The sequence below is a fragment of the Xiphias gladius genome, chromosome 21 (assembly GCF_016859285.1).
Source record: "Xiphias gladius isolate SHS-SW01 ecotype Sanya breed wild chromosome 21, ASM1685928v1, whole genome shotgun sequence".
In the NCBI taxonomy this organism is placed as follows: domain Eukaryota; kingdom Metazoa; phylum Chordata; class Actinopteri; order Istiophoriformes; family Xiphiidae; genus Xiphias; species Xiphias gladius.
The window spans coordinates 31,358,243-31,371,644 of NC_053420.1; the positions used below are offsets into that span (position 1 = coordinate 31,358,243).

General features: G+C 38.2%; 1 protein-coding gene across 2 annotated transcripts in view; it reads left to right on the plus strand.

The window, feature by feature from the left end:
- Positions 1-13,402, plus strand: part of atxn7l2a (ataxin 7-like 2a) — a 28,729-nt gene that overhangs the window by 8,538 nt on the left and 6,789 nt on the right. For both annotated transcript variants that reach the window (XM_040116180.1, XM_040116181.1), the window contains 4 exons: positions 1,203-1,414; positions 2,445-2,625; positions 3,724-3,845; positions 11,430-12,393. In XM_040116180.1, the coding sequence (XP_039972114.1) occupies positions 1,203-1,414; positions 2,445-2,625; positions 3,724-3,845; positions 11,430-12,393 (1,479 nt within the window). The remainder of the gene's footprint in view (positions 1-1,202; positions 1,415-2,444; positions 2,626-3,723; positions 3,846-11,429; positions 12,394-13,402) is intronic.

The window sequence follows — 13,402 nt, forward strand, 5'->3', positions numbered from 1 at the left end:
ATGCTCCATAATAAAACTCTTTTCACAGTTGGTCAGGAAAATTTCTCCAGCAAAGTAGAAGTTGCAATGGACTTTAATTTAAAAAAAAAAAAAAAGAAACCCCTTATGTCTCCTGAATTTATGCTAGTTTGGAAGTAAGATTTGTTTGAGGTGAGAAATTAGACACTAAATTCTCAATAATCCCCACCACCCCACTACTGCTGCCTGGAGTAAACTCAAACACTGGAATCAAGCCATCATTGGGTGTAAGTGGCTTTTTACCTAATTAGAATCAGGTTCTTCTCATGCGTTGTAATGAATCCCACTACAATTACCCTTACTCTTACACTTATCCTTAATGACACTTGACCTTCAAACAGTGTTTATGATACTAGTTAGCAAAATTTTCTATATTCATTTTGTCATATTGCTAACCATCTCCTCTATTTTAAGCTACAACCCACTAAAATTGGCTACGTGATGATGCAGGTCAATAGTAGGTAGCTGGTGGGCCTGGCTGCAGCCTGTTCAAAGCACAGAACACTGACATGGCTGGGTGACTGATGCAGTAGTAACCACTCATAGCTGACATGCGCCTCCTAAAAATGTACCAACCTAACTACATGTCAGGCATACAGCGTCAACAGAGATACCACATGGGGACTGCAAGAACTGTGATCGACTACTTTTGTTTTCCCTACATGTTCCTGATGCTAGTGGCTAGTTTGTTGAGAATGAAGACAATATTAAGGAAGTTAAAGAAAGACTCAGTAGTCTTCTCCTTTTCAATAACAACCAACTAACAAAGCGATTACAAACCTTCTGCTCACCATGATCACCGCTCTGTATGAATGACTGAATGTAAACAGTGATTGCAGAGCTTTAGTCTCCTATTCCATAGTGAGACACAGTGAAATAATTGCACAACTTACCAGGATGTAACTACAGTTCTATAAATCGGCTGTACGTGTGTAGCTCACTATTACTCTGTATCACAAAGTAAATGAAACAAAGAAAACCGTCTTGGGAATATGAAGCATGATAAGGCCTCATCATACATAACACATGCGTCTAGTGGTGCAGAGGTGATATCAATGTTGAAATCCAACTCTCAGCATTGATCAAAACTTACGCCGTACGTACCTAGATTGGGACGCCCGTTAACCCCTTGTTTCGACTATTAATCCAGTTTAACTGACCGTATCCTTTGTCCTGGTCCTCAGATCCACTCCATCCACCAGCGGAGGAAGGTCGTGGGCCGAAGCAAGAACTTTGACCAACTGGTAGCAGAACTCAAGACCAAGGTTCGGGAGAAAGGGACCCAATCACTGGAGGGAGGCTCCTCCAGCGGACGCTCCCCCAGCCCAGAGGCCCCCAGGGAGCAGGCTGGGGCTCCGCACTGCAGGAGACCTCTGGCCAGCCTCCCTGCCTTCAGGTTGGTGAGCTTTAAGGAAGTTTAGGCATACACAAGTGTGCATGGAGGCAGCTAGGGCATTTCTAGATATTATAAACCTTAAACTTGTTATAAATGCAATCAAATAATTGTAAAAGCACAAAGTATATAGCTGCCTGTATTTAGATTAAGGCATACTCTTTTCCTCAGTTTTCAAACAGCCACACAGTTATGTTCCACTCATAAACAGTAATAACAGTTTCCTGTAACTATCATAGCTGGTCAAACAGATAATGACCGTCTAGGTTAAACAGTTAAGCAGTTGTCAGCATTCACAAACTCCAGTCTTCAGTTCCAATCACGTCACCGTTGAACACAGATTTACAAGGAATAACATTACACCAAATATAGCTACTTTCAGTGTCAGTTTTCTCTAGTTCACACACACACACACACACTCTCACTCACTCACTCACTCACTCACTCACTCACTCACTCACTCACTCACTCACTCACTCACTCACTCACTCACTCACTCATACTGTACTGAGCTTTGTTTCTCTCTTGCTCTTCCTTTTTATCTCTCTCTGACTCCTATTCTAGGGTAGGTGAAATGTCATTATTATTAAAATAACTAGTCTACACCTGCCACATAGCAAAAGTGAAATTCCACAAGACCACATGTTGACCAATTCAGATTGACTGGTGAAACATGATTAACCTGCTTTATCTGTCTAAACTGGGTATAACATTACATGGTTGAAGATAAGTAATTGCACTGTTGGTTTAGTCTTCAAGAAGAATCTGGTAATAACAGATTGCTTATTTCAAAACCCTTGCAGGTACACAACAAATTAAAGACAAGAAAAGAGAAAATAAAAAAGAGAAAGAAAAAAAGAAGTCACACTGACAATGAGAAGAAACTTAAGTGTTTATATGGAGCAAGTTAATGTAGAGGGTCTAACACAGCTAGTCACTGTAGACAACTGAGCCGTGTCACGTTGTGAAACAGTCAGCATCAGTATATTATTGTATAGCTGAAACCAACAGTGGAATTTGTTTTGTTTTACAGTCGGTCTACTGGTGTGTCAGAGTGCACCCAAGAGGAGGAGAAGCAGCGGCAGGATGAGGGAAGTCTCCGAGCCCCATCTCCTCTTGTCCATGGACGAATCTCCAGTGATGAAAGTGAGGGAGAAGGACCTGAGGAGCCCTTAGAATTCCCATCTTCTGATGCACATCCCAGACCAATAGCGGTGAGGAGTTTACTTGGGGTTAACGGGGAAAATAGCACAAGAGAATTCCTATGAAAATTATTTATTTACATGCACATACAGTATGTTTGAAAGCTGACCAGATTTTTAAAAATAATATGTAGGCCTGAGGACTTTGAAGGCCATTGCAAATCTTGACTTTTTTTTTTTTTCTTCTATTTAAAACTGCATCTTTTCATCAAGTCTTTAAATTATACTCATGAATATGGCCCTGGCATACTATGATTGTGTGACCTTGTCATGGTTTTTTTTGTTGGAAAACAAATGGTTTCCCCAAACAGACGATGCTAGTAAAGCAAGTAAATCCCACTGAACTTGTGTTTATGTCTTACGATATGCAAAAACATATACAATAACACACTTCACTGTGTGAACACTGAGCTATCGTAGGCACATTTTATCTCTATCCATGTCCAAAATACACATTTTTAAAATCAGATATTAACCCCCACCCCCGTCCTTTTTTAGTCAAATGCTATGTTTGCAGGTTTTACTTTCCAAAGCTATCTAAATTTTGTCATCAGTCTATAGCTCTCTTGTTTCTGAAAAGCCTCTGGCTTATACGCGTTTGTTACACACTGAAGACATTGTCTCTTGTGATGAGATCACAGATAACCTTTCCTTGTGAGGACTGATCATTGGAAATCATGTTTGTGCAAGCAACGTGCTCAGTGGGACGATGAACCACTATTCCAGTGCCAGCTAAACTTTCATTCATGTCCTTAGCAGAAAAAAGGGTTATTTTGAGCTATTCTATCCTGACTACCACTTATAGCTCTATCAGAGATTTATCTTGGTCTTCCAGATCTTGTCTTTATTTTAACACATCCTCATTACTTCCCAATCAAAGTGAAGGTGTGGACAGTAGACATTTTAAACTGGTAACTTGATTTACTATATATCTTTTTGCAGCAGTCTATTGCTTAGTATCTTAATTTTCAGATGCCCAGCAAGTGGATAAAAATGTAATAAAATTGTGGGTTGGAGTTTTTTCTAGAGCCACCACTGACCACCACTGTTACAAGGTAACCATAGGAACACTTACTTGTAACAGATTTACAACGAGTCTTCTTTCTTTAGGTTTGTTCATTTGGCAGCCATGCGTTGGGTCATGGCATCTACACGTTTGACAGAAGACTTCACCACCTGAGGTCGGCTCTCAGCAGTATGTTGGAACAGCACATCAGCACCCATCTTTGGAAGTAAGAAACCTGAGCTCACATTCCTGCCTTTCTGGCAAAGCTACTCAATATATCCTTTTCTAAAAGCTACTCTTATTGTAGTTTTCCGCTGTGGGTGACTGAGAATAAATCTGAATGTTTTCAGAACGTTTGGTATTGGTACCATACAGTACTGAGGGTTACTACTGATACCTAAACAGGGCATTTTTTCCTACTTCTCTTTGTTAATTATGAATATGTTTTCTACACAAATCTACACCATTCAGCCACAACATTGAAACCGGCAACTGGTTTTAATGTTGTGATTGATCGTTGTGTTTATCAATTGAACAAAATAATTAAAAAGTAATGTCACAAGGTTACCAAAGGTTTTCAGTGGGGCAGAACTGGCTTTGCATTCTGTGTTTGAAAAGTGTAGTGAAATGGTTGTGACAGTGGAAATGAGTGCGCCAATGAGCTACAGCCAATCAGAGTGCACGAAACAGTGGGAGGGCAACCCGGGGAGTTGTACAGCATCAACAAGCATGACTACAGGGAAATCCATTCTCTTACCAATATTCTTTTCTTTTTCTTCCTTGTTTTTTCGCTGCAAATCAGTACACAAACAACTTGAATTGCTCGTTTGTTGTGGTTATCCATTTGGAAGGGAAAAAAAATCCTGTCTCATGCGTCATGTTATTGCGTCAATTCTCGTGTGTTTTTGTGATAAAACCTAGTGTGCAAACCACAACGATTTCAAGATTCTCGATTACAAAAAAGTTGTGGTGTGAACAGTACAGCAATCTGATGACTTTCAAAGTCATGTAGTGCTTACATGACATAAGGCACAGTCAGAGACTTGTTTATATTCATCTACTTTATGTATGTATAATAATAATAATAATAATAATTAATAATAATAATAGTAACAATAACAATAACTTTATTTGTATAGCACTTTTCAAAACATAGTTACAGAGTGCTTTATAGAACAAGATAGAATACACAGTCACAATACAAAACAATAACACTAATATTAATAATAATAATAATAAAAAATGGAGCAAGGTAAAAACAACAGACATAAATAAATAAATAAAAACCTAGAACATATGACCTAATAAAACTGTGTATAATAAAAACAAGTAAAAATAGATAAGCATCAGATTTACTGTAGAAAGGCCTTTCTGTAAAAGTAAGTTTTGAGAATTGATTTAAACTAAATTTGCTAACCTAATTTCCTCAGGTAGCGAGTTCCATAGCAGCGGGCTTCGAATAGAAAACGCACAGTTTCCTTTAGTAACAAGGTGGGCTGTGGGAACAGTAAGAAGGGTCCTACCTGAGGAACACAGGGAGCGGCTAGCCTCATAGGGTACAAGTAAATCTGTAACATAAGTAGGAGAAAGCCCATGTAGGAAAGTAATTAGTAAAAATTTAAAATGAATTCTATACGTAACAGGTAGCCAATGTAGTGTTGCAAGTATGTGTGTGATAGGGTCTTGCCTCTTAAAATTTGTTAAGTCTGGCAGCTGAGTTCTGAACCAGCTGGAAATGAGACATGGCTTTTTGTCTGAGCCCTGAGTACAGAGAGCTACAATAATCAAGACAGGATGAAATAATAGCATGGGTGACTTTTTTTAAGGTCCACTTGAGATAAAAAAAAGAAAAGTTGAACTTTTGCAATATTCCTAAATTGGAGGATGACTGGTGGGATGATTGCACTAGCTTTATGATTTGGGGAGAGAGGGGGGCCACATAAAGGTGTATACTAATAATAAGACTAATTATAATAACAGGGCTAATAATAAGACTAATAATAATAATCATAATAATAATAATAATAATAATAATAATAGAAGCAACTTTATTCAGGGGGTTTAACAGAAATATTGCATTAACTGAATTAAAGCCATTTTTATACATAGTCCCTAATTTTGGCTCACAAGTAATTGGAAGCCAGCATAATTATAAATATAAAGTTTATTTTTTAATGCTTGGATGAAAATCTTTTGCAGTCAATGACTGCCTGAAGTCTGGAACCCATGGATAAAAAAACCAAATGCTGAGTTTCCTCCCTTGAGATGCTTTGCCAGGCTTTTCATGCAGCTGCCTTCAGTTGATGCTTGTTTGTGGGTAGTTCTGCCCTCAGTTCTCTCTTTAGTAAGTGAAAAGCATGCTCAGTTGGGTTGAACCAGTGACCCAGTTCCATTGGCAGCCAGACATGCCCATGCCATAACACTACCTCCACCATGTTTGACACATCATGTGGTATGCTCTGGGTCATGAGCTGTATCTTTCCTTCTCTGTACTCATCTCCTCCCATCATTCTGGTACAAGTTAATTTTGGTTTCATCTGTTCAAAGAATCTTGTTCCAGAACTGGGCAGGCTTTTTAGATGTTTTCTGGCAAAGTCCAATGTGGCCTTTCTGTTCTTGAGTGTTACCAGCGCTTAGCACCTTGTGGAAAACCCTCTGTATTTACATTCATGAAGGCTTTTCTTGATTGTAGACTTTGACAATGGTACGCCTACCTCTTCGAGAATGTTCTTGACCTGGCTTGATGTTGTGACGGGTTTTTCTTCACCAAGAAAAGAATTCTGCGATCATCCACTTTAGTTGCCTTCCGTGGTCTTCCAAGCCTTTTGGTGTAGCTGAGCTCGCCAGTGCATTCCTTCTTCTTATGAATGTACCAAATTGTTAATTTGGCCACTGCTAAAATTTCTTGTATCTATCTGATAGGTTTGTTTTGTTCTTTAAGCCTAAGAATGGCCTTTCATTTGCATCGACACCTCTTTGGACCACATATTGAGAGTTCCCATGCACAGCTATCAAATGCAAATTCAACACTTGACATCAGCGCCAGACCTTTTATCTGCTTAATTTATCATGAAATAAGGAGGGAACAGACGACATCTGTCCATGAAGCTGATTGTCAGTCAATTGTCCAATTACTTTTGAGCCTCAAAAAATTAGGGGCTATGTATAAAAATGGCTGTAATTCCTAAATTGTTGATGCAATATTTTTGTTGAACCCCTTGAGTTAAAGCTGAAATTCTACACTTTAATCACATCTTGATGGCTTTGTTTCAAATCCATTGTGGTGGTGTACAGAGGCAGAATTATGAAAATTGTGTGTGTTTATGCATGCGTGTGTGTGTTTATGCATGCGTGTGTGTGTTAATGCGTGCGTGTGGGTTTGTGTGTGTTTATGCGTGCGTGTGTGATTGTGTGTGTTTATGCGTGTGTGTCTTTTTGTGTGTGTGTATTTGTGTATACGTGTATGGTTGTAATATGTGTTTGTGTGTGTGTGTATATATAGCCACACATATATACATGTATGTATTTATCCAATTGTTCACTTAGTATACAGCTTATTGTAGTACTACTACTACAATAACAAAATACAATTTTAAAAAAATCAATAATAATAAAACTGAATAATTTAATTTATTAATAATAAAATTGTAATAACTATTATCCATCAATCCATCTATTATCTTGGACCTTAAGAGGAAGCCGGAGTACCTGGAGGAAACCCATGCAGGAACGGAGAGAACATGCAAACTCCACACTTAAAGGTTCTGGCAAAACTGGGGTTGGAACCCAGAATGTTCTTGCTGTGAGGTGACAGTGCTTACCACTGCACAACCATGCCACCAATAATAATAACAACAATAATAACAATAACAACAACAACAACAACAACAATGGGACAGTTCATCGGTGATTTGTACAGGTGGACAGTGCCAGATTGCATGGATGTAATGGAAGTTCTTTGAAGTGTACTAAGCTGAGAGGCTCATTTATTTTATTTCATTGCACTTGATATGTGGTCTTTGGTTTACTTAATACTGAACTAGTTTTAGAGATTTGGTTTATTTGTCACTCAGAATTCATTTGTGCAGATTTTTGTCAGAAGTGTTTGATACGGAAATATCTTCTTTCCCTTTCACATTCGAGAGTGATATCGTCAGTATTACTGGAAATGGGATGTGGAGGGCTTTACAATTCCCGCGGCTAGGAAAGACAGCTGAAGATCAGTTTGTTTGAGATTTATTTTATTTCCTGTTGTAGATATTGGCGAGTTTTGTGTAATGTGTTGAAGCTGTGTGATATCGTTACACTTCCAAGATGTGAATTTTTTATTTATTTTTTTCCCCCCAAAGAATTTAGGGTTGTTCCATAGATGGATGTATGTACAAGGTTCTTTACATTGTTGTTGTTCATTCTCTATCCAGCGGTGACATTGTTCCATTTATGCATAATTTGTAATTGGTTAGCTAGGAAATAGTTAAGAAGATGGGGGTCTCAATATCTCATAGATTTTTCTTTTTTGTTAGGTGCACAGGTGGATTCTTAGCTTTTTTTTTTTTTTTTTTTTTTTTTTTTTAACAAAATTTTGTAATTATTGAATCAAGAGAGATAAACCTTGTAGGTTACGTTGAAAATTAACTTTGGGTAGTATTGTCAACGTTGTGACTGTAATTCTTCCAATTTATGAGATCGGCAGTTTCATCCATCTGTTGGTGTCTTCGACTTCTATTTTTCTAATGTGGGTTGAGGTTTAAAGGTAGCTATTGACGGCTAGATATCTTATATTGCCTGTGGAAAGAGGTATAGGAGATGATAGGACTGCCAGGATCCACCTCTTTGTGGAAAGTGGTGATACTGTTGAGTTGGACCAATTGATGGAGTGGTTTGAGATTTTAGGAAAAGATTTCTTGTAAAGAGGCTTTGGGGTTCTGCAGGTAAAGTAAGATGTTGTCTGCATATAGACTTATTATGTGGCTTAAATATGTGGATTGTATACCTCTAGAGAGAAGGAAAGTGGGCACCTTTGCCTTGTCCCCCTGTGCAACGTGAGACTTGTTGACATTAGCCTGTTAGTTGTGACTGTGGCCCTTCGTGTGTTGTACAACGCTTTTTCCCAATTAATAAATGATTCCCCAAACCCAAATTTTTGTAAGTTGGCAAAGAAGAAATTCCAGTTAACTCGATCAAAAGCTTTTTCTGCATCTGACAAGATAACTATTGTTTCTTGTTACTCTGAGTAACCTGGTGGATTACAATATGTTTAATAATCTTTTTGTGTTATTATATGCGTGTCTGCCTTTGAATTGTGTTAGATTTAAGTATGAGTATTATTTATGGTATGACACTACCTATTTTAGCTGATAGTGCCTTACTGATAATTTTAATGTCTGTAATGATGACAGACAAACAACAGTAGCTGGGAGGAAGGGCAGAGTCTTTATTGGGTTTCAGTATTACTGTAATGTTAGCTGTGTTCATATGAGGTGGAATTCTGCGAATTTCTCAGGGTCATTCTGAAAAATAAGTGATGTGATTTGCTAAAAGTCCAAAAAAAAAAAAAAAAACTCATCAAAACTTTATTAGTAAAGAATTTGTGTAAGGGCTCTGAGGAATTCATCCTGTGTAAAAGGTTCATCTAGTGATTCTACTTGGTTTTTTGTTAAAAAAAATAGTTGATGGGTCATTGTGCGATGGGTACATGGTTTATTGAAGAAATTTTGAAAGGTGTTATTTATCTAATGGTGAGGTGATGGTTTTCCCCGATGATTTTTTTGATAGCTGGGATAACAGTTCTGGATAATGGTGCAAGATATTTACCTGATTTATTACTATATTCAAAGTAATTTTACTGTCCTTGCTGAACTTACTTTTTTTGTTTTAATTAATTCCTCAGTTCTAATTTGTATTTCCTCAGTTTGTTGAGATTTTTCTCTTTGGAAGCCTTTGCAGATGTATTTTCTAAATTTTTGATTTCCAGTTTCATGTTGTTTTCATATTGTTTTCATATTTTTTCTCTTTTTTTCTTTTTGTAAAATGAAAATGAGAGGATAATTCTCCAAAGTACTGTTTTTGGAGTTTTGGTGAAGTTTTCAGAGAGTCATTTGTGTCCATAAAGGATGCCCACTCTCTCCTTAAGAACCTGTCAAATTCTGGATCTCTGAGAAGTGAAAGATTTAAGGACTATCTGGAATGTTTTGTAAAATTGCTTACTTTGAATCACTAAGGAGATCGGGGCATGGTTGCTTATTAGGATTGAATGGATTAATGTCCTTTTATGTCCTGTATAATTGAGTTACTAGTGAGGAAGTTGTCAGTGTGGTAGAATGAGTGGTGTGACTTTAAAATATATGAATATTCGCTGAAAAGTCCATGATGTTGGCAGTAAGATGGTGATTGATTTCCCTGAATATCATGATGATGTTGAGTGCATTTACATGCACGTAAGAAAAAACTCAAGGAAAGAAACTGGGTTCAACTACATCATGAGAATGCTGCAGTAACCAGGTTACTTGCAAATCAGCGTTTCAGCACAGCTGCCTAGTAATTAGATTTTTCTCCTGACTGCTACTATATTTTTGAAACAAGACTTGCATATTGTATCTAAATTGTATTAAGAATATCAGACATATTGGGTGAAAAGTGTAGAACTGGCAGCCTTTTTTGAATTAATTTTGAAATCTTTATTATTTGTAAATCAAGTAAAAGAGTAACAAATTGAACTTAAGAAAAAAATGAAAAGAATAAGTACAAATGGTATGGCTCTGACCTCCAACTAGCCACAGTAGAGACAGCTATTCAGCCAAACCAATGAAATAGAAAGGTATAATAAAACAGAAAAATACCGGGAGAGGAACTAATAAACCACATTTTATTTTACAGTACATATTATTATGTATTTTATATAGATGGGTGATACCAATACTGTATCAATACATCCTGGGTGTCCTTGAGAAGCCTTAATTAGGGCAGATGTATCATGTTTCAAGTTATCTTAATATAAAACAAGAACTTGGAGTAAGAAGCAGTAATGTACAATAAGGAGTTTTAATATATGAAGATAGTGGACAATTCAAAGGTGAAGTTTGCCATTCTTCTCTGCCTTGTGCATTCTTTACTTCAGCCAAGTCCATTATTGTCTGAGAGCAAAAGGGAAGCTGTGTTCAAATCACTAACCATTCATTAAAAATTTCAGTCAGTTAAACTCATGGTTCTATCAGAGTTATTTGGTAATGTTGCATCAAGCAGAAGTACCATTGCTGTGGTACATGCAGCTTAAATTACACTGTGCCATGATTTAGAACAGTGGTTAAACTGTTAACAGGTATTAGGCTGGACGCGAACACAACCATCAGATAAATTGTGTTTTATATAATAAATTCATTTTAAATAAAAATGTATATAAAAACATTATATAATTAACAATATTATGATTTGATTCAGAAATTATACTGTCTGATCAGAATAAGTTAACAAGACTGTGCACTCTACTGTACATGCTGCTATGAACACAATTCAGTTGGTAGTCAAAAAGAATAGGTGTCCCATGCTCAATTCTAATACTTAAGTAACTTCTTGCAAAAATTGTTACATTGAAAGTATATTTGCTAAATTTTGTTATAAAATATCGGATACTAAAAAGTTTCAATGTAGGAACTGTGTCTTGGATAAACTTTATCTGAAAATTTGCATTAAAACAAAGCCCATTTTTAAATGAAGGGTTAGTCTTTGAGGTTGAACCGACAGCTCAATTTTTTTTCTGATCAAGGTATCTGTTTGATATATTGATTTATGTATTTAACTTCTTTCAATCCAGGAAAATACCTCAAGCCACAGACCTTCAAGCTCCGCCTCCTTCAGCCAAGACCATCACTTCCTCAACTCCATCCTCCATAACCACCATGTCCTCCTCTTCATTACATTCTAAGGTCCGCACAGGAAGTCATATCAGCTCCTCCCTCAAAAGTGCATCATCCAGTTCCTCTTCTTCCAGTCGTGGTCCAGGGAGACCCCCGACAACCATACAATCAGAGAACTCCGGGGTCAGTGGCAGCAGCATTGGTGGCGGTCATCTGGTGTCTCCAGGTAAGACTGTGGCAGTGCGTCAGATGGGACCCGGGCGACCCAAGAACCCAGTGGGGCGACCAAGCAAGCAGATGCTGAAGCTGCGAGAGGAGGCTGCTGCTGCCGCTGCCCTCCGCAAACGCAAAGCCCCGTCCCAGGAAGGGGAGCATTCAGGCCCTGACAGGAACTGCATCATCTTCCAGGACCGGGGCCGCCCACCCTCAGCCACCTCTTCAACCTCCTCATCTTCCTCTTCTAAAGCCTCCATTCCCTCACCTCTCCCACACGGACAGACCAATGGCACGCTTTCCCCCAGCAGTAAACCCCGCCCCCAGCCCTCCCCCTCAGAATCCCATTCACCAGCCGCCAAGGCAGTCTGGACCTACAGACGGACACACCCTCCTCTCAGCCATTCATCACCCCCAGACCTTTCCTCTGCCACCAACAACTCCCACAGCAGGGGCGTGGGGGACTCAGGACTGCACGGGCAGGGAAGTGGGAGGGGCTTCGAACACCAGGGGCTTGTAAAGAAACGCAAGGGGGGAAGCATGGAAGAGCACTCGCCCTCCTCCAAACCCTCAGCGCACCGCCTGCCCTCCTCCTCCTCTTCAAGCTCTGCCACCACCTCCTCTCCGCGCTCTAACTTCTACCCCTGGAAGGACAGTAAAGGCGGGGGGCTGGCTGGGGGTGTGGAGAAGAAACTCGGCACACAGAAGGTGAGTTTGGAGGAGAGAAAAACAGGGAACTGAGCAGCACATAGGGTGACAGGAAAAATTATTTGGAAGTTAAAATTACAATATGCAGTTTTTCTCCTTGAGGATGAGGCATACTTGTCCCTAAGTGATAAAAAAATTCCCAGCCACACACTTAAATGGAAGATTTGCAATCAGTTGTATGGCTGATGCAACAGTCTGTGTAAAGCTTCTACAGGCCTTGAAGAGACAGACAGGGAATACTGCTAATCTTTTTACTTACCATCACTTTATGTGACATAATAAGGTGGCTGAACATAGATTTTCTGTGGACCATTATATTTATGTGAAAAAGATACTTGTAGTAATTGTAAATTACATCATGTTGACAAAATGTTGAAATCATACTGTATACAGTCAGGAAATTAAGTATTTGGACAGTGACACAATTTTTGTCATTTTACCTCTGTACACCACCACAATGGATTTGAAACTAAGCCATCAAGATGTTACTGAAGTCTAGACTTTCAGTTTTAATTCAGGGGGTTTAAAAAAATTAGGAATTACAGCCATTTTATATATATGTATATGTATGTATGTATGTGTGTGTGTATATACAAATACACACACACACACACACATGTGTGTATGTATATGTGTATATATGTATGTATGTGTGTGTGTGTGTATATAGAGCTCTGGAAAAAATTAAGAGACTGCAAAATTATCAGTTTCTCTCATTTTACTATTTATAGGTACGTGTTTGAGTAAAATCAAAATTTTTGTTTTATTCTATGAACTACTGATATTTCTCCCAAATTCCAAATAAAAATATTGTCCTTTAGAGCATTTATTTGCAGAAAATGACAAATGGTCAAAATAACAAAAAAGATGCAGTGTTTTCAGACCTCAAATAATGCAAAGAAAACAAGTTCATATTCATTTTTAAACAACAGAAGACTAATGTTTTAACTAAGGAAGAGTTCAGAAATCAATATTTGGTGGAATAACCCTTATTTTCAATCACAGCTTT